This window comes from Oratosquilla oratoria, chromosome 33, assembly GCF_046742065.1.
Source record: "Oratosquilla oratoria isolate Oo_2021 chromosome 33, ASM4674206v1, whole genome shotgun sequence".
Taxonomy (NCBI): domain Eukaryota; kingdom Metazoa; phylum Arthropoda; class Malacostraca; order Stomatopoda; family Squillidae; genus Oratosquilla; species Oratosquilla oratoria.
The window spans coordinates 46,814,181-46,834,472 of NC_134809.1; the positions used below are offsets into that span (position 1 = coordinate 46,814,181).

The window sequence follows — 20,292 nt, forward strand, 5'->3', positions numbered from 1 at the left end:
TGAACCAGGCAAGTGGTACCTGGACCTGAAGAATGAGTTTTCTGGTTCCTGTGGAACCAGGAGATCCCCCTGCTACTTGCTGATGTCAATGTTTCACTCATGAACAGTGGTGACTTTTTTCAAAATGTTCACATGCTCTTTGGAAACCAACAACAGCATTCCATGATGGGGAAGATGAAAGCTGTTCTTGGAGACCTATGGGCAAGGCTCATGAAGCTCGAGAAACTAATGGGGAGAAAATGAAAATCCAGATTATAGCTTAGAATTGTTGTTTTAAAATGAAAAGGATACACAAGTACATTGTTGTGCATTCTTGTGTTATTGGCATGACTGATAAGAACTTTGTCATTATATATCTATATATCCATGGTCAGTCTGTATGAGCAGCTCCTTTACTTCTGAGAACATAAAATTTTGATGCAGAAGAAGGGAAATTTCCATTTCTCAAAATGGGCTTTTAGTTTTCCAACACTATTGAATTAAAAAAAAGAAAAGAAAAGAAAAAAAAAATTCATGGAGGGGGAAAGAAAAGTGTCATTGAGTTTTTTTTCCTTTCTTTAATTTTTCTTAAATGTTGACATTTTTTCAAAAGCCTCAAACGGAAATACACCTCTGTAGGTTTTTTACAGCTTGGGTTTTGCAAAATATTCAAATAGTGTTTCAAAGAAGACATTTGATTTCTTCACAAAAATAATTAAAATGCCTTCTTTTTAAACCACCTGTCACTGAATCAACTGAACAACCTGGATGATGAAAGGATAATCACTGGAAGAATTGATAGTCACTATCAAGGTACACAGTGGGTTTAGACTTAGCCGTGTGAACTAGTGGCCAGACTATTTATTACCTGGTATTTTCATGACACGATTTCATTCACTCGTTTGTCATGACATACTGATAAAATTGACAACTTGCCCAATTACATAGTGTCACACCTTAAAGATTCTGTATCCCTCCAATCCTGGCATTTTGGGTCAGAGCCAGTTTGTCTTTCTCATACTGCCCTATCAAATGCATATTTTGTAATACTGTTTATAATGTATATATATATTGATTAAAATATATAAATTTTTTATTACTATTGTAATGTTGTTCTGTGGAAAAATACCGCCAATCACATGGAAACAGTAAAATTCAACCAGTTCAAATGACTTGTAGTCTTTAGTGAAAGGAAAAATGAGTGTTCAGAATACCTGATAACAGGTAAACTTAACCCTCTCACTGCAGATGGACTTTTGTTTATATACAAATAAATTTTGCCTGGCAGCACAATAGAACAAAAGGTGAAAAGGGTTCAAATGTATACTCTGGTTTGTATGGTTGTCTTGACCTAAGGGATCTTTGTCCAAATTAGCACCCATTGCATTTATCAAGCTGAATACCGTCATCTTGCATTAACTTGTGTAAGTATTTATAGCACAGTAGCTAAAGAGCGTCCAATTTGACCAATCAAGCCTGTTTACTCAAGGTTTTTAAAAATTGGTGACATATTTCAGCATTTGGCTATTGGGGAATGCTTACTAGGTTCTTTATCAAAATAATGCAAATCAAATTTAATATCGTTAGATAAATCTTTTGAGAGGGTTTGTTTATCATACAGCAACATTTTATTTTCCACTATACATATATCCATTCTATAAAAAATTGATAAAAATAAGCCTTTTTTCACACTGATCGATAAGATTATGTAAACTTTGCATTTTCACTAATGTCCAGTCAATGCATTTTCCAAGTGTACATTCAAATGTAAGTCCACTGAAAAATGTACAAATTTCAAGTGTTAAAAAAAAATAAACTGTCAAGAAATCGTTACTAACCTGAAACCTATATTTTAAAATGAAAGTTAATGTGGCAAGATAAGTACACATGAATATTCTTGAGAATTACATCAAAAGTAAAAACAACTTATGAACTATTAAACTGACAATTTTGTTTAAATTTATGCTTGATGTTGTTTTTCATCAATTGGGGTCATTTTGTAAAAATCATACCCCATGTTATGGTTCTAGGACTGAATACCCACCAACTGTCACTGTTCTGTCATGAAATAATTACAACATTAAGAACTCTGTCTCCTCTCAAGGAGAACTGCTGAACTTAAACAGTTTTACTATCCATTTTTTATTAATCAGTTATAATTAAAATAATTTGGATCACTTACCAAAGTATTGTGACACTAAAATTAGCATGTTTTATTTTTATAGTCTCTTCTTAAAAGTTCTACAAAATTTAAACAAAAACCTGCAAGAACATCATTGTGCATGTCCTTTACCAGTAGCTTGTAAAGTTCAATTAGTTCCTGAGCATTTCTTTACACGCATCAAAACCTCTCAAGTATCACACAACTATTCCTGGTTTAGGAACTTGGGCAATTTGAAATGATGATCTTGTCACTCACTCACAAGGTTGTAAAGGAATAAACAAGTTTAGCCCCAAATGGAGGAGTTGTATTTGATGGGTGGACAGCACGAAAGGTTTGCGTCGGAATTGGTAAATTGACAAGGTATACGTTCCCTCCTTGTTGGCGTGTAGGCAAGGAGGTAAAAAGATGGGGCAGAGCACCAGACGAGCAGGAAGAGGTGCAGGTGATAGTGCAGGAATGTCAGAAGGAGGATCAAGGGCTACTTAAGGGGCTCGGCAAGTGGGAAGAGCCATGCACTTGTGTGAGTGTACCACGAGTGTTTTCTCACAGGTGACTCCATTGTTGTGATCGTCCCGAGCAATCCACTAGTAGGTCCAACAGATGAGGGCAAAGCGTTTGGGTCAGTGGTGGTGGATCCACTAGTTAGAGAGTGACAAAACTGTAGCTCATGGCTGACAAGAAGAGGAGGTTGAGCGGATTGGTTTGGTAGTGACAATAACTGTCCGAATCCATGAGATTCCAAGCTGCCGGGCAGTATTAATCCCAGAAGCTCCTTGAAGGTGAAGACCAGCCAGCACTACTACCACAGCAACATTGGTGACTATTTGCCAGGTTTGAGTCTGCCAGAACAATAATAAAGCTTTACACACACATATAACCAAAGGGATCTCCCACTTACTAGGAGAGGTGGCTAAGCTGAAACATACACCCACACTACACACCATCAAAAAAAACATATTCATTGCTCCCTCCCATCTATCCACCAATTTGGGATGACTGTCTCTCACGACACTGCTCTGGACAAGGCACTGCAATGTCTCATTGCTTCACTATATAGTGACCCACCCCACTTCTCTTTAAACCACTTAATTTTGCAGAGGCAGGCAAAATGAATATCCCAGGTGCTTCACCAGCCTTCATCACTTTCTATGTCTTTTAGTATCCTCGGTTTCTTTCCCAATTGCCATCTTCATTTTTTTTCTCCCATCAAAACCATTTTCCTAAAGATTTCCATCTGCCACAATCCCCTTTAACCTCTTCCCCACATTCAACAGCTCCCTGAAATACTCAAACCAAACCCTCCCACTCATCACATTTACTTCTAACCCCTCTTCCCCTCATCACATTTACTTCCCATTAACATTCTGTCACTCAATCTGCACCTTTTACCCTTCCTCATGTTGAAGGCATTAAGTTAACACAATATAAAAAGGTAGAGCATGTCAACTGTATGTGAATCTCACACCTATGACATCCACCTATCAGAGTAAGAATAATGTCTGTAGCTCCTCGTCCAACACTCATTTCCAATTGTCTAGCTAGAGGTGAGTCCATGCTGATATGCCATAGAAAAAAGAGCACTTCTAAGAGAAGATTTCACTGATGGACACAAAGTAAACCTGAATCTGCAAAGGGCAAAAGAAGAGAAAATAGCTGAAATATGTATGCTTAACTTGTCCTAAAGGACGGTTTTTCCCCTATTTATATGATCCTGACTGCTGCACTATGTCTTCTTATTCAGGGACCAATAAATAGGTTAGCTCTTACTGGTTGTCCTGCAAAGATGGGACATCAAAAGAACCATTTCCAGGTTAATCATCTTCAAATTCTATCAATACCCTTTTATTCGTCTGTTTTCATTTATTCCATATCATTCACAACAAAGGACCCAATTACTAAGGTTCTGGTTTGAAGTCTTCCTCCACTGGGACCCTCTTTTGCCTTGACTCTTCACAAGGAGGAAAATACAATAGAGGAGGGCTCCTGTAAGGTCCTCACTCCAATCCTATTTAGTTGTCTTCTATGACATTGCATTGGGGACAGTGTTGACATTCTTATTCCCAAACCATAGTTGGAATAGAAAACAGAGGGATGTGGAGGACATTTGGAAGAGGTGAAGGTTTTGATTTAACGGAAGAACCAAAAAAAGAAGGGATAGCAATAGTTTCAAAGGGCAACTTATGGTTCCTCTATAAGTGGAGGTCTTTCTTTTGATAATGACAAAATGGATGTGTGGCTCTGGTCCAGAATGGGTTATAGCCACAAGTAAGGAAAGGAAAGCAAAAAGGAAAGCTATAGGAACAGGGGAAAAAAAAAACAAAAAGCTATAGGAAAGGGAAAAAAAAGCCAAAAAGGAAAGGGGAAGGATGTTTTTTGGGCCTTTATGGATCTGAAAAAGGCTTACGATAGGGTAGACAGAAAAGGCACTGTGGGAGGTTATGCGGAATATACGGGGATAGGAGGAAAGCTTCTACTCGGAGCCTGTCAAGAGTTTTTATGAGAGTAAGTAGAGCTTGTGTCAGGATTAGAAATGGAGTAGAGAGTGAGTGGTTTGGAGGTAAAGGTGGGAACTGTCGTCAAGGATGCGTTATGTCTCCCTGGTCTGTTCCAACTTATACATGGGATGGGGTGTAGTGCGAGAGAGTAAATGCGAAGGGTAGTGGGGTCACGGATTGGAGATGGTTAAAGAAAAGTGGGAGGGTGAGCCAGCATGTTGTTTGCGGACGACACTGGCGCTTGTGGCAGGAATCGGGAGGATGGGGATTGAGGAAGTTGTGTGACAGAGTTTGGGGAGAGTGTTGTGTGATAGAAGCAAATCTGAAGATAAATGTGGGTAAAAGTAAGGTGAATGAAGATGTTTACAAGGGGTGAAAAGGTGGCAGTAAATCTGGAAGTGGAGCCATTATGGGAGAGTAACTGGAGGAAGTGGATAGTTTTTAGATACTTGGGTGCAAATGTAGGCAGGAAAAGGTGAGAGGTAGAATGTAGATTGAGAGAAGCAAGTAAAATGCCTCTTGGTGGATTGAAGTAAAGTGTAATGAAAGGAATTAGAAAATTTGGGAATGGATGCTAAAAAGGAGACTGTATGAAGGAGTGGATTGTGCCAAAACATCACTGTATGGAGACAGAAACAAGGAACATAAGAGAGGGAAGAGAGAAGGAGCTTGAATGTGTTTTGAGATGAAGTGTCTGAGAAGAATGATGGGGGTTACTAGGCTAGGATAGAGTGAGAAATGAGGAGGAGAACAGGGGTGGGAAAGGGAGTTGGGTAGAGAGGGTGATAGGGTTGATGAGAGGAGTATTAGGAATGGTTTGGGACACATGTGAAAGAATGACGTGAAGAAAGACTAGTAAAGGAGGTATGGAATGCAGATGTGGAGGGAGTGAACATGAGGGGAACGTCCTAGGATGAGATGGATGGGATGGGGATGAAGGGGGCTTTGGGGGGAAGAGGGGAATGTCCTGTTGAGGAAGGACAGAAGACGGAGAGTGATTGTGTATGGAGAATGGTTGTATATGGAAAATGTTGTGATGCATGAGGTGGGATTGGGGGGGTGAGGTAGTGTGTTCGTGAGCAAAATTTTGACGCAGCCCGAAGGGATTTTCTCCTCCGGTCCTCTCCTTGATATGGGGGAGTCGCCCGATTTTAATGAAGCGGCCTTGCTGTGGATGTGCTGTGTCTTGCGACCACTGGCTTCTGACCCAGGGCAGTGGACAAGGGTGCAGGGATGACCCGTCATCTAGGCGTGCTAACGATGGGTGGGAGGGTTGGAGGGGTGTGGAGTGTTTTCAGGGATTGAAATGGGTGGGTAAATGTTTTTATGCCTTTTCCTTGTTGGCTACCTCCCCTAGTAAGGGGAAGGAGGAAAAAGCCTTGGTATTATGTATGTATGTAGAAAGCAAAATCGAAAGACACATCAATCAGCTAAAGGAAATTGTCTCGAAACCAAGGTTCATGAATTTTATTTCCAGTGCTGTGAATTACCCTTCCTAATACCCATTCACTGTGTATCTTAAAATCATGCAATAGTCCTTTTTACTTAACCCCAAAGTTGTGTAAAAGAACTTCTCCTGCACCACTCTGGGTTGGATAACGTGATCTGACTCCCCCCAAGTGGTTTGGGTTTTGCTGGTAACGCACATTTTCATCACATCTGATATTTCTTCTCAGATCGTTTGTCAGCTTGACGCAACCCCCCCCACATCTGGCTTTAGGCTTTGGATTTCTTCCAAATACTGCCTGAAACATTCAAATTACTCCATGAAAACAAAACAAAATATATTCACTCTATATACCACAAAGCCTCTTCCCTTTTCACACCATCCCATGCCTATCCAACAAATCATTTGGTTTCCCTTTATATCTTTACCCCTTGTGGATGAAGGATTAACCCCTGCCACCTTGCCCACGTGGCCTGGTTATGGGTTTCAGAAGCAATGCATGCTAGAACACAGCCAAAAAATACAATCAAATATCCCCCACAGCAGGCCCAAACTGCTGGACACAATGCATCCTCAGTAAGGCCCCTCATGCAGAAAAAAAGATGATGGGAAGAAATCCCTTTGGGGGCTGCCTCACACATAACCAACTCCCTACCCCCCCACCCCCCCCTCCCTTGCATCAAGTATCATCTATATACCGCCATTCACCACTCGTTCCTGCTTACTCTCTTTACTACTCTTTACCTCACTACGTTATTCCTCTCTTCCTGCTTACTTCTCCTACTACTCCTACTCCTACTTACTACCTATCTTACTCCTTTACTCTTTCTTCCTCTCTTCTCTTACCTTCTACTCACTCTCTACTTTACTATACCCTCTTCTCTCACATCCATTTACCGTCTTCTTACTTCTTCTCTCTCTAGTCCTTACCTCTTCTATCTTCTGTACTTCTCTTCATTTGATTCTACTCTCTACTACGCTAACTCTTACTAACTAACATTCCAACTCCTTTATCTCCTTACTCTCTTTTCTCCTCCCTTTCCTTCTACTGTTCTTCTCTCTTTACTCTCACTCAACCGTTCCGCAGCGAAACGAACCTTCCCCCCATTGCTCAACCAAAACATTCCCCTCTTATTCAAATGCACCTTTCACCCCATCCATTCCAGCCATATCATCCTCAGTTGTCCCCTCAAGTTCCCTCCATTCATCTCTTGTCTTCCACACCTCTTTTACTAATCTTTCTTCACTAATTCTTTCCATGTGTCCAAACATCCCAATATTCTGCCATCTCATTTTCCACCACTACTCTCCTCCATACCTCTTTGTTTCTCACTCTATTCAACCTTGTGACCCCTACTACACTTCTCAGACATTTCATCTCTGCCTCTTTTAAATTCCAAGTCTGCCCCATACAGTGCTGTCATGACAATCACCCCTTAATGTCTCTTTGCATCCATTCCCAAAAGCCTATTTCTCATGACACTTTTTAATCCCCCAAGGTATTTACTTGCTTCTCTCAGTCTACAATTAACCTCCACCTCCACTCCCTTTCCTGCCACATGTGACCCCCAAATGCCTAAAGATATCCACTTCCTCCAACTTCCCTCTTTAAAGACTTACTTCCAACTCACTGGCATCCTCTTCCCTTATACATCTCATCACCTTACCCTTGTTGAGATATATTGCACATCACAGGATGTCACACTACAAGAAGAAAGATATCAAGCCAGACAACATTGCATATGTCTCAGCAGCAGCACCAAGTGGCTGTTGAGCATCAGGTCTAACTAGAAACCTGTCCAGAGGCCATTTAACAATGGAATTAGGCTGACCTGACCTTGACCTCTTAGGACACCTGGTCCACACAAGAGACGACCATTAAGAAGTGTACATCCACAGAAGGAATTACCCTTTTATTTTTCACCATATATTATTAAAAATATGTCATGTCCTTCTGTGTACCATAATTGTATATATTTTTGTTTAATGTTGTGTCACTTAACCATGCAAATACCTACTTCTGTCACACTGTAAATATTACTGTACAACAAAAAATTGATGTAGTGGCAACTGTTACAGCCTTCATGGTCAGCTGCCTTGCTTCTTAGTGCAGATCTCGACTGGCTCTACACAATATAACTGGCTGTGATTTATTAGAGTAAATCCATAGAACTAACCAGCCTTTACTTGCTCCGCTACTCACATCGCCTCCAAAAGTGTGGACAGCAACCTTCCACATTTTCTGGTAGCAGCCACTGGGATACAAAGATCACCACAACTCAACATTCTCATAGCAGCAGTGAGAAAAGAAGATAGTCTACAATGCAGCTCCACTCCTCAGTGCAAGTCTACCCAGGGATATTCCAATATAGCCAGCAACATTACTATAAAGCAATCAATTCCAACATAGCCAGCAAATTACTACAAGGCAGCCAACTCTAATGTAGCCAACAACATTACTAGCCACAGACCTCTTATGCCTATTCACCCGCAATCACCCAGCACCACAGAAAAAAAGCCCTATCTTAGGACCACTACCATGCAGGGACAAGATGACCGCCCACCCACCATCACCCAGCAACACAGACAAAAGCCCCATCCCAGAACCACTAGTGCAGCCAAATTGACCACACACAAGCCTACATCCAGACTCGTTTTTCCAACCCCTCCACGAGCCCTCCACTTCTCAAAGGAATCTACACTAAAAGTCCTGATATATTAATACATACATACATATACCAAGGCTTTTTCCCCTTTCCAAGGGAGGTAGCCAAAAAGGGAAAGGCACAAAAACACTCCCACCCATTTCATCCCTAAATACACTCCACACCCCTCCCACCCTTCCTCTCATCTGAGCACCTCCTGGATGACGGGTCATCCCTGCACCCTGCCCACCGCCCTGGGTCAGAAGCAATGTCGCAAGACACAGTACATCCACAGCAAGGCCGCTTCATTCAATCGGCGACCCCCCCTCTCCTTCCCCGTTTGCATATAAGGCGAGGACGGGGAGAAATCCCTTCGGGCTGCGTCAAAATTTACTCACACATACTAGCCCCCCCCCCACCCCCCCGGCCATTCCTCCTCATACAGTCACAACATCATCCATATACAACCATTCTCCACTCACCTCTGTCTTCCGTCCTCTCCCTTCCTTCCTCAACAGACATTCCCCTCTTCCCCAAAGCCCCCTTTCACCCCATCCATCCACCTCATCCTAGGACGTCCCCTCATGTTCACTCCCTCCACATCTGCCTTCCATACCTCTTTTACTAGTATTTCTTCACTCATTCTTTCCATGTGTCCAAACCATCCTAATATTCTTTCATCAACCCTATCTCCCAAATCCTTTTTTAGCCCTGTTCTCCTCCTCACCTCCTCATTTCTCACTCTATCCAGCCTAGTAACCCCCACCATACTTCTCAGACACCTCATCTCAAACACATTCAAACTCCTTCTCTCTTCTTCTCTTATGTTCCACGTTTCTGCCCCATACAGTGCTGTTGGCACAATCACTCCTTCATACAGTCTCCTCTTCGCATCCATTCCCAAATGTCTATTCCCCATTACACTCTTTAAACCACCAAGGCATTTTCGCGCTTCGCTCAATCTACATTCTACCTCCACCCTCACTCCACCTTTTCCTGCTACACTTGCACCCAAGTATCTAAAACTATCCACTTCCTCAGTTGCTCTCCCTTAATGTTCACTTCCAGTCTACTGCCACTTTCACCCCTTGTACATCTCATCACCTTACTTTTAACCCACATTTATCTTTAGCTTTCTTCTATCACATACTCTCCCAAACTCTGCCACCAGCTTCCTCAATCCCTCCTATGACCCTGCCACAAGCGCAGTGTCGTCCGCAAACAACAGCTGGCTCACCTCCCACTTTTCTCCATTTTCTTTAACCATCTCCAATCCCTGACTCACTACCCTAGCATTCACCTCTCGCACCACTCCATCCATGTATAAGTTGAACAGCCAGGGCGACATAACGCATCCTTGACGAAGTCCCACCTTTACTTCAAACCACTCACTCTCTCCATTTCTAATCCTAACACATGCTCTACTACTCTCATAAAAACTCTTGACAGCTCCCAAAAGCTTTCCTCCTATCCCATAAATCTGCATAACCTCCCACAGTGCCTTTCTGTCTACCCTATCATAAGCTTTTTCCAGATCCATAAAAGCCCAAAAAACATCCTTCCCCTTTCCTATAGCTTTCTCACATATCTGTCTACCACAAAGATCTGATCTACACAACCTCTACCCGTCCTAAATCCACACTGTTCCTCACCAATTACTCCTTCTGTTCCTCTCCTAATCCTCTCAATTAAGATCCTCCCATAAGCCTTCCCTACTACACTCAACAGGCTAATCCCTCTGAAACTACTACATTCACACTTGTCCCCTTTTCCCTTGTAAAGAGGAACTATACAGGCACTACTCCAGTCCTCCGGTACTCTACCCTCTCCAGCAAACATTAAATAACCTCACCAACCAGTCCACCATCACTGAACCTCCCTTTTTCAGACATTCTGCATGACATCCATCCAGACCAGGTGCCTTACCTGCTTTCATCATCTTTACAACTGCCTTCACCTCATCCTTCCTTATTTCTCCTCCATTCTCCTCACTCATCACTCTCATTTTCTTCGCATTTCCCACTGCAGCTATCTTTCCTTCCCTATCCTCCTTCACATTCAGCAACTCCCTAAAATATTCTGCCCATCTTCCCCTCACTGCCATCTCTTCCATTATCATCTATCCATCTGTACCTTTTACCTTTTCTTCCCTACTTGATTCGCCTCCTCTTCCTCTCTTAATTTCTTTCCAAAACATCTTTTTTTTACTTTCAAATTTTCTCTGTCAGTACTCCTACCCCATTTCACATCTGCCTCTCCTCCTGCCCTCCTTTAATAAATAGATAAAACAAATTAACACTGTTCTGTTTTTTGGCAAAATGATCTAGCTGTGCGACGGTGATTTGGTAACAGTCCATGAGAACCTGATTGGTCTAAGAGAGTTGGTGGACATCATGGCAACGGGGACAACTGATTGGGCGTAAGAGTGGTGACGTCATGGCCAACGAAGACGACCAATTGGCCTAGAACACTGACGTCACAGTCAACAGAAGACGATTGATTGGCTGCAAACAAAGCAAAAACTCGCCCCTAAGGGCCGAGCCCCCCGAAGGGCAGGGTGCAAAGCACCTACTTGCCAAAGCAAGCAGCATCGCAGGCCAAGCGCACCTGGCGGAGAAGCCGGCACTTGTATATATATATGTATATATATTAGTAAAAGGGGGGGAGCAGGTTCTCACGTAATACAGCATGGGAGGTTAAAAACGACAGCTTTGTTGTAGTTTGTTCAGTTTTTTCTTTGTATTCTCGATTTTCCTGATGAGAGATTTTCCATTAAACTGGGTGGAATTGAAACTAAAGTCTCTATATTCTGTCCTTTTGTTCTCATTTGACACCGACGTTTCGTCTTAAAACCAGACATTATCCAAGATATAACTGAAAATAACTAAAAATTACATGGTAACAGTAAAGGTACTAGACAATATCAAAGATATAATCTGAAATAACAAAAATTACATGGTAACTGTAAAGGTACTAGAGAAGGTGGGCAATATCAAGATTAAAACTGAAATAACAAAAAATTACATGGTAACAGAAATAATAAAAGGTGACAGATTTGTGAAAATAAATACGAAGACTTACATTTAAAGGGGGGAAGAGAGGAAGAAGGGGTGTGACAATCGGGGATGACAGAAGTATATCTTACATCATAGGAGTTTCCATAACACTGGCACTCAGAGGGATGATTTTGATCAACAACCACCACAAAATTATTGGGATCGAACAATGACCCTAGGAGACTACAACTACTCAAAGCTCCTCTTTCACATTAAGGGGACAGAACACCGGTTAACATCCAAAGCAAATGTAATCTCTTCTATCCCATTATTTAAAAATTGCCTCCCCTACAATTGAGAAACAACAAAAATCAGAGTTCCTCATCTATTATATAAAATCCAAAAACTTCCTCCCTGATCATGACAAATTTTGTCTAGGGCGATCAGACTTCACATCTAAATACTAATGTAGTGTGATCAATATCAATGATCTACAGGAAATTGTAATTTCCTCCCTCATTCTACATTGGTTTTACTAGATGTAAAGTCAGCCATCGGCCTAAACTTTCCACCTACAAGAGGGAGCAATCAAAAGAAACATCGATCAGGAGTTTCCATAACCACTGCACTCAGGAGGGATGATTTTGATCAAACCACACAACACCAAAATTACTGGATCGAGCAAGTGACCCTAGGAGGACTAACAAACTACTCGAAGCCTTTCACATTAAGGACAGAACTCTGGCTTATTAACATCCAAAGCAATGTAATCTCTTTCTTATCCCATTATTTAGAAATTAAAAAAATCCCCCCCTCACTCTACCCCATTCTCTCTACTCTCCCTTCACCTCGCACCTCCTCCCCCACCCTCGGTGACCGCAACCCGCCTGACCCTACCCCCACCCCCACCGAGACACCCTTACCCCTTGACCTCTGAAGGTCCTTATTGTCTGTCCCTTCCCCCCCCCCCCCTTGTCTGACCTGATCTTAGGTTATATATAATTCTGCTCATCCCCGATTGTCACACCCTTCTTCCTCATCTCTTCCCCCCATTTAAAATGTAAGTCTTGCGTATTTTTATTTTCACAAATCTGTCACCTTATATTATTTCTGTTACCATGTAATTTTTTTTGTATATTTCAGTTTTATCTTGATAATTGGTCTAGTACCTTTACTGTTACCTATGTAATTTTTGTTATTTCAGTTATATCTTGATATTGTCATAGTACCTTTACTGTTATCATGTAATTTTTGTTTATTTCAGTTATAATCTTTGATAAATGTCGTTGTTTAAGACAAAACGTCGATGTCAAATCGAGAACCAAAATGGAAGGGGGAATATAGAGACTTAGTTTCAATTTCACCCAGTTATATGGAAAATCTCTTATCACAGGAAAATCGAGAATACGAAGGAAAAAAAACTGACACAACTACAACTAATGCTTGTCGTTTTTAACTCCACACTGGATATATATATACTATAATATACTATATAAATAATTTTTTTATTTAACTGTGTTACATTGTAAATTTTCACATTTCCTCTTATATACACTATATTCCTACTGTCATTTTGTTTTACAGCACTCTACCCATCTGTGTTTCATCTTCACCCCACAACAAGCCAAAATAACCTTCATCACCCAGGAGCCAGACCATACACCATATTCACCTTTGGGTGGATACAGTTTCTGTGATAGGTGTTCACCAAGTGGCTACTCTCTGTTACCTTTGTGTTTATATTTTATCACATCCCACACATCTCAACCCACACATAATTATTGTACTCATTCCCATTCCTGCCAAAATCCTCAACAACACTAGTCCAAACATGTCTACCACTTCCTGATAACTAACTCTCCACACACCCCCCACCAAAAGGGACACAAAAATTCTCCATAGGCCAATTAAGCAAGGAAGAGAATATTTTAACCAAAATTTAATGGACTACAACATTCCCGTACACCAACATACTCTCCAAAGTTGGAATCTGAAATCACACATAGAAGTGTCATGGATGATAAAACAAAATTTTCCATCCTCAAATCAAGGATAGATCTTAATGAAACACTCGCAGGTGATATAATCCAGTCCAACATTTTTTTGAGGAAACAGACACATATACCAGAAGTTTGTCTAAATATTTCAAAAACTCCTTTGCAGCATTTTAATCATCTTGGCTCACTTTCATCCCTCTTCCTCATATGGCCACAATGTATAATACTGGCCCACATAAAACAAAGGAAAGAGCAGTAAAAAATTGCATCCACTTTCAAAAGCGAGATCAGGGAAAGCCCCAAAAATTTAGACTGGGTTACAAGAACAACAAAATTTCTCAAACACCGTAGTCTCACTGCTAGCCTATTTCTGACTACTTTCTCAATTACACCCATACACACTCCAAAAAGCTGGCACAATTTTCATTCACACCAGGCCACCACAACTAGAAGGAATTTTCCAAGGAAATTCTCGGTGGGTAGAGTCCTCTGACCTGTCCACTACAGTGGTCTGGGTTCGAATCCTGCCCAGGGCTGAAATAATTTCAAGTATCGCTGCCTGCACTTTTGAGTTCGTTACTACAACTCTCGTGGGCGGGGGGGTTGGGGGTGTGTGTGTGTGTAAGGTCACAGCATTAACCATAGATCAGTCATACAAAAAAAGCTCTAAGCTCTCTATTCCAGGAGGGGAAATAGCTATTGATCACGAGTCCAACCTGTGATCCCAAAGACCAAGGTGAATCAACAGTCAGTCTGGTACCTATCACCCCCACCCTACAGTAGCCCCAAATAACAAAAGGATTACAAAGGAGGAGCATGCCAACAAGGAGACCCCTTTTGGTCCAATAACTAGGTCGGATGGGGGGGGGGGGAATTATAAATGATAAATAAAAGTTATAAATAATAAGTAAATAAAATAAATAGGTTACCGGTAAGTTAAAAATAAACCTGGAAAAGAGTAAATAATAAGTTGACAGACTATTATATACTATACAGTGAGACCTCTCATAAATGGGAACGTTAATTAGCGTGTGTTTGGCGGTGTTTTTCGGTGTTATTGGGGAGTGGTTATTGGGTGGCATAGTTTATTGCATGCACTAAACAACAGCACCAAAAACACCGAAAACCACAGCTAATTAAATGTCCGTTAATGAGAGGTGCCTCATCTGTATAACCAAAGGCTTTTTCCCCCTTCCAAGGGTGGTAGCCAAAAGTGATGTATCATCAAAAAATTTTTTTCTAATTGCCTTATGTATTTGAGTTAGATATTTCCGATGTCTAACATCTCGACTGGAAACAGTGACCATGTAAATATTTTTCCCTTTTCAGCAACCTTGCCGGATTGATGTATATAATGAACTGTTCCTCTTTGGAGAGCGGAATAAATACAAGAACACCTCAGCTATTTTATCTCCACGCCTCCACTCTAGAAGAAGCCACTCTACTCACACACTATTCACTCATATGTTGGAACACTCCATCCAACATATTTGGTACCAGTGCCGGGATCACCACCAACATATTGGGTGGCAGGGAACGAACACTAGCCGCTGAGCATTCCAACAGGACACCCAACTAGCTGATTTCCACATCTAAGCCACTGTCGGCTGTTCATCCAAACATTGAACACAGACAGCTCTACGTGGAACATCGTCTCCACCATTCTCCAATGGAAGTATCGCTCCCAGCAACACTGCCATTCAAACACAGACAGCTCTACGCAGGACATTGTCTCCACCATTCTCCAATGGACGTATTGCTCCCAGCAACACTCTAACATTTGGTTCAGCACCTACCAAAAACTGAAGTCCACACTGAACTAACCATACCTATCTCCACTTGCTTGTACTTATTGTCTTCCTATTTACAGATTCTCATTCACCCACCCCTACGAGACCACTTCACCATTGCATCAAATCCATCAGTCTGTAAGTAGATACCTCAATTTTCAGGCTAAAGCTTAGTTCAGTCAGTAGCGTGAGTGAGTTACCAAAGTGAAGGCATTTATATGATTTTTTTCATGTTTTTTCAAGCCATGATTTATTTCATTTTAAAGGACAAAGGTGTGCATGAAAAATCCCTACTCCCAAACCTCACACTCCTACAACACACGTTCCAAGCTGGCACCCACCAACGCAAATAACACAGATTCCAGTCAACCTCTCAGAAAACCAACACTGCTACAAATTTACTCGCACTCATTAAACACGATCACACTCTTCCGAAATTTGACGGACATAACGTAGCTATTCACACTCTTGTTAGAAGATGTATATTCAGAAATACAGCGTACACAAGTCAAGGACAGCCAAACAAAAATAGTGGTCCTCAAATCACGCACTGATTTCAACAACACTTTGGCCAGTGACATAGTACAATCAGACACCTTCCTTCAAACACAAGCATACGACCAGTTCGTAGAACAGTTCAAGAAATCTTTCGCAGAATTTGAACAATTTGGCTCTCTCTCACCCCTCTACACAATCGCAAAGAACTTCAACATAGGCCCTTACAACACGAAGGAATGAGCGGTCAAGATCCCAAGTGATTTCAAACAAGAGCTCAAAGCCACACTTACATCCTCAACCTGGATTGCAAATGACAAAATGACCTTAAGACAACATAGTCTCACTCCTCGGTTACCTCAGACTGATATCACAACTTCACCCAGACACTGCAGAAAACAGCCACAATACCTTTCCTTCCAGACACAACACTCGTAGACTTTTCTAGAAAGTTTTCAGACATGACAACGGCAACAACACAAATACAACAACAAACCCTTCCCATCACACAGACATCCACAGTAGCACAAATCTCACAATTAAGCAACACTAGAGGTAGACAAATGTCACACACACGATCACAACAGTGATCTCTCTCAAGAACACCCCTCTTTTGCACAATCTGCAACAACCTGGGACATAGCACCAGCAGGTGTTATTTCAGAAAACCAACCTTCTGCCAATACCACGGCCCATGTTTCCATGACACAAACCAATGTCATGTTCTAAAAACACAAAACCAGACTTCATACACGTCTCCCCAACACTCGCCTGTCGGTAACACAAACAAAACAAAATATGACTATCGTCCCAGAGTGACACACACACACACACGACCTCACGAAACCCAATCACCCCCCCCCCCCTACCAGTACTCACGATGACAGCTTCTCAACACTCCCCGTCTTCTATGACACTTCAAGACACTGTCAACAGCATTCAACAAGTACTCTTTCTGGACATGGGCTCTCCCATAAACATCATGTCAAAACTTGCTTTCGACCAGTTTAGGTTCAGGCATCGTAGAGTTACGATTCTAGAACCCACAGACAGTAGACAGTGTTCCCTTCCCCATCATTGGCAAGATCAACTTAGACATCTCCCTACATGGAAATTGCCCTCCCATTGTCACGACAATATACGTAGCTGAAGTTGTATTTCCTGCAGACATTCTTATAGGGTTGAAATGGATACAAGACAATCACATAAACATCTACCCTGCTAAACACGGTATTGTCTATCATAACTACATACCTGCTCTAGAAACAACAAACACGCATGTCACAAACATTTACGTGGCCGAGCAACAACATGCACAAACAGATGAAACAAATGCACAAGAGACAAATGCAGCAGACATGTCTACTATCACCACTCACCCAGGTACCTCAATGCACACACGTAACAGATGCAGACAAAAGAAACATTTCCACAGACGTCCCTGAGCTCACCTTGGAATGCACAACCGTCTCGCAAATCTCTCGCACTCTCACAAAAACTTATGCAATCGTAATCAGTGAAAAAACAGTGTCCACGTGAATACGCAAAGCTTCATGTTCGTGTTTTCCAAGCTCCCAACTCAGATGTTCTCTGCATCACAGACACTTGCCACATATCTGGTATTTCTCTCCTCTCTGCCATAACAAACACATCAAACAAAGCGCATACAGCCATCACAGTGGCGAACAACACAAATGCACCTCTCAACCTAACCAAAGGCACAAATACTTGTGATTTCCCCATATACCCAGCTCCAGTACACATAATCAAGTAGGACAAGATATCTAACATATGTACCATCAACACCGGATAACAGAACACACAAACCACCGGAGAACAGAACACACAGCAACCCATCCAAGCATCTCACATAAACAACATAGACTTTCCAGAAGCACAAACAGATCTCCTTATGCTCATGAACACATACAGACATGCCATTGCACTTCCAGGCAAACCACTAGGTCTCACAATCATAATAGAACACCACATACCCCTTCGACAGCATGCAAAACAACTTTATATACCAGCATACAGACTGCCACATAGCAAACACACCATTGTTGACAACATTATTACAGACATGCTCACCCAAGACATTATAGAGCCAAGTTTGTCCCCTTGGAATTTCCCCCTCTTCACTGTTCCTAAACATGATGGCTCCTTCTGCCCTGTTGTAGACTTTTGTGAGCTCAATAAACTCACTATTCCTGAAAGATCTCCTATACCTCATTTGCAAGATATATTACACTCTATAGGTGAACACAACACTGTCTTTTCCACTCTCGACCTCATGTCGGGATATTTCCAAATACCTCTTGATGCTGAGTCAAAGTCACTATCAGCCTTTAGTACAAACACGGGCTACTACCATTTCAAAAGATTGGCCATGGGACTCGTCTCTACTCCCTCCGTGCTTACTAGACTGATGTACAAGGTCCTAGAGGGACTCATAAGGAAAACATTTTTCATTTACTTGGACGACATATTTATTGCCTCAAAGTCACTCACCGAACACCTTTCCACACTTGAAACTGTCCTCTCAAGGCTAGCCGTGGCAGGTCTAAAATTAAAACTCAATAAGTGTTCCTTCCTCAAAAGGGAAATACGTTTCCTAGGACACGTCCTCAACAGAACATCACCTCTCAGGACAAAAGTTAAGGCTGTCCTAGACTTTCCATGCCCTACTTACACCGAACATGTCAAGTCATTTCTTGGGTTTATCAGGTTTCTACAGGCGTTTAATTGAAGGGATATGCTCACATTGCAGCTCCATTAACAGCCCTTCTCACAAAGGATACAACCTTTACCTGGACACCTGAACACCACACAGCTTTCCACAACTTAACCCCTACCATACGGTGCCGCACACGGTAGGCGTCATGAGGAGCAAGTGGATTCGTGACGCTGCCATATCGGTGTCCTTGATTATATTTATTGTAGTCACCCCTGCACTTTTACATTCTCCCTAAATATGCACTGAATCCCATTCTCTATGGTTTTCAAAATCCACGGGTGAAAGAGAGAACGATCGATATAAGCAGTGACTATATTTTATGATGCGAGTATTATTACGACACGTTGTACGGCTAGCATTGGCTGCTGCCCGCGAGATCTAAGTCCCGGAGTGAAGTGGTTAAAACAAGCTCTCACAATAGCTCCTGTCCTAGCATTTCCTAATTTCTCAAAACACTCTGTACAGATACTTCCTACAAAAGAATCGGTGCAGTGCTGATGCAACAGCACGAGTCAAAATTTAGACCAATAGCATACGCTAGTCACGTTCTGAACAAACACAAACAAAACTACTCTGTGACTGATATTGAAGCTCTTGCTGTCATACATGCCCTCAAACACTTTAAAGATACCATACTTGGCTATGAAATACACATATACACAGACCATTAACCCATTCTCCCCCTTTTCAAAGGAAAGAACCTCACTGGAAAACTTGCCAGATGGTTCCTCACCATACAAGAATTCATGCCTACATTCCACTACGTGCAGGGTCATGCAAACATGGTAGCCGATGCCCTTAGTAGACATGTAGCAACCATACAGCAAGTATCACAGCCACTCGACATTACGCGAGAGTGCATCAATGCAGCTCAAGCAACAGACCCCCTTTGGAGAAGAATCATTCATTATCTCACCTCAGATGACACTACCAATACAGATGACTTTCCTCCCAACATAGACAATTTCTCAATCATAGAACAGGTTATCTACCACACCACACTGCTCACAAACAAAACAAACAAAACCGCATGGTTACACAACTGGTCGTTCTTACAGAACTTGTTCTGGAAATACTGCAATTTCTTCATGATTCTCCAATAGCAGGACATTGTGGTAAGGAGAAATGTTTATTGCAAGCCAGATTGAAATACTTTTGGCCACCATGCGCAAAGACATTACACGCTCACATCGATGCATGTCACTCATGCGCCTCACATAAAGGTCACATTAGCCAGTCATGTACCCATACACAACTATCCAACACCTTCTAGACCCTTTGAAACCATTGCAATTGATTTACTCAAACTACCACTCACCTCAAATGGAAACCAATACCTCTTCGTCTGCATCGACCACTTCTCACATTTTTACATTCTTACTCCTTTAGTGGAAAAGACAGCCAAAAGTGTCATACGAACCATCATCCACAACTTCATCTACCCTTACACAATGCCAAAGACACTCATTTCTGACAATGCCACAGAATTCAACAATGAGATTCTCACCAACATCTGCAAATATTTTAACATTACAAAATGTAACACC

General features: G+C 41.7%; 1 protein-coding gene and 1 pseudogene across 1 annotated transcript in view; one reads left to right on the plus strand and one right to left on the minus strand.

Annotated features, from left to right (window-relative positions):
* LOC143017987 (ATP-dependent RNA helicase Ddx1-like) overlaps nucleotides 1–243 on the plus strand; it is a 74,871-nt gene extending 74,628 nt beyond the window's left edge. The window contains exon 15 of the mRNA XM_076173025.1: nucleotides 61–243. Coding sequence (XP_076029140.1) covers nucleotides 61–243 — 183 coding nt within the window. The remainder of the gene's footprint in view (nucleotides 1–60) is intronic.
* Nucleotides 244–2,394: 2,151 nt separating this feature from the next.
* Nucleotides 2,395–16,730, minus strand: LOC143017988 (uncharacterized; annotated as a pseudogene).
* Between the last annotated feature and the right edge of the window lie 3,562 nt (nucleotides 16,731–20,292).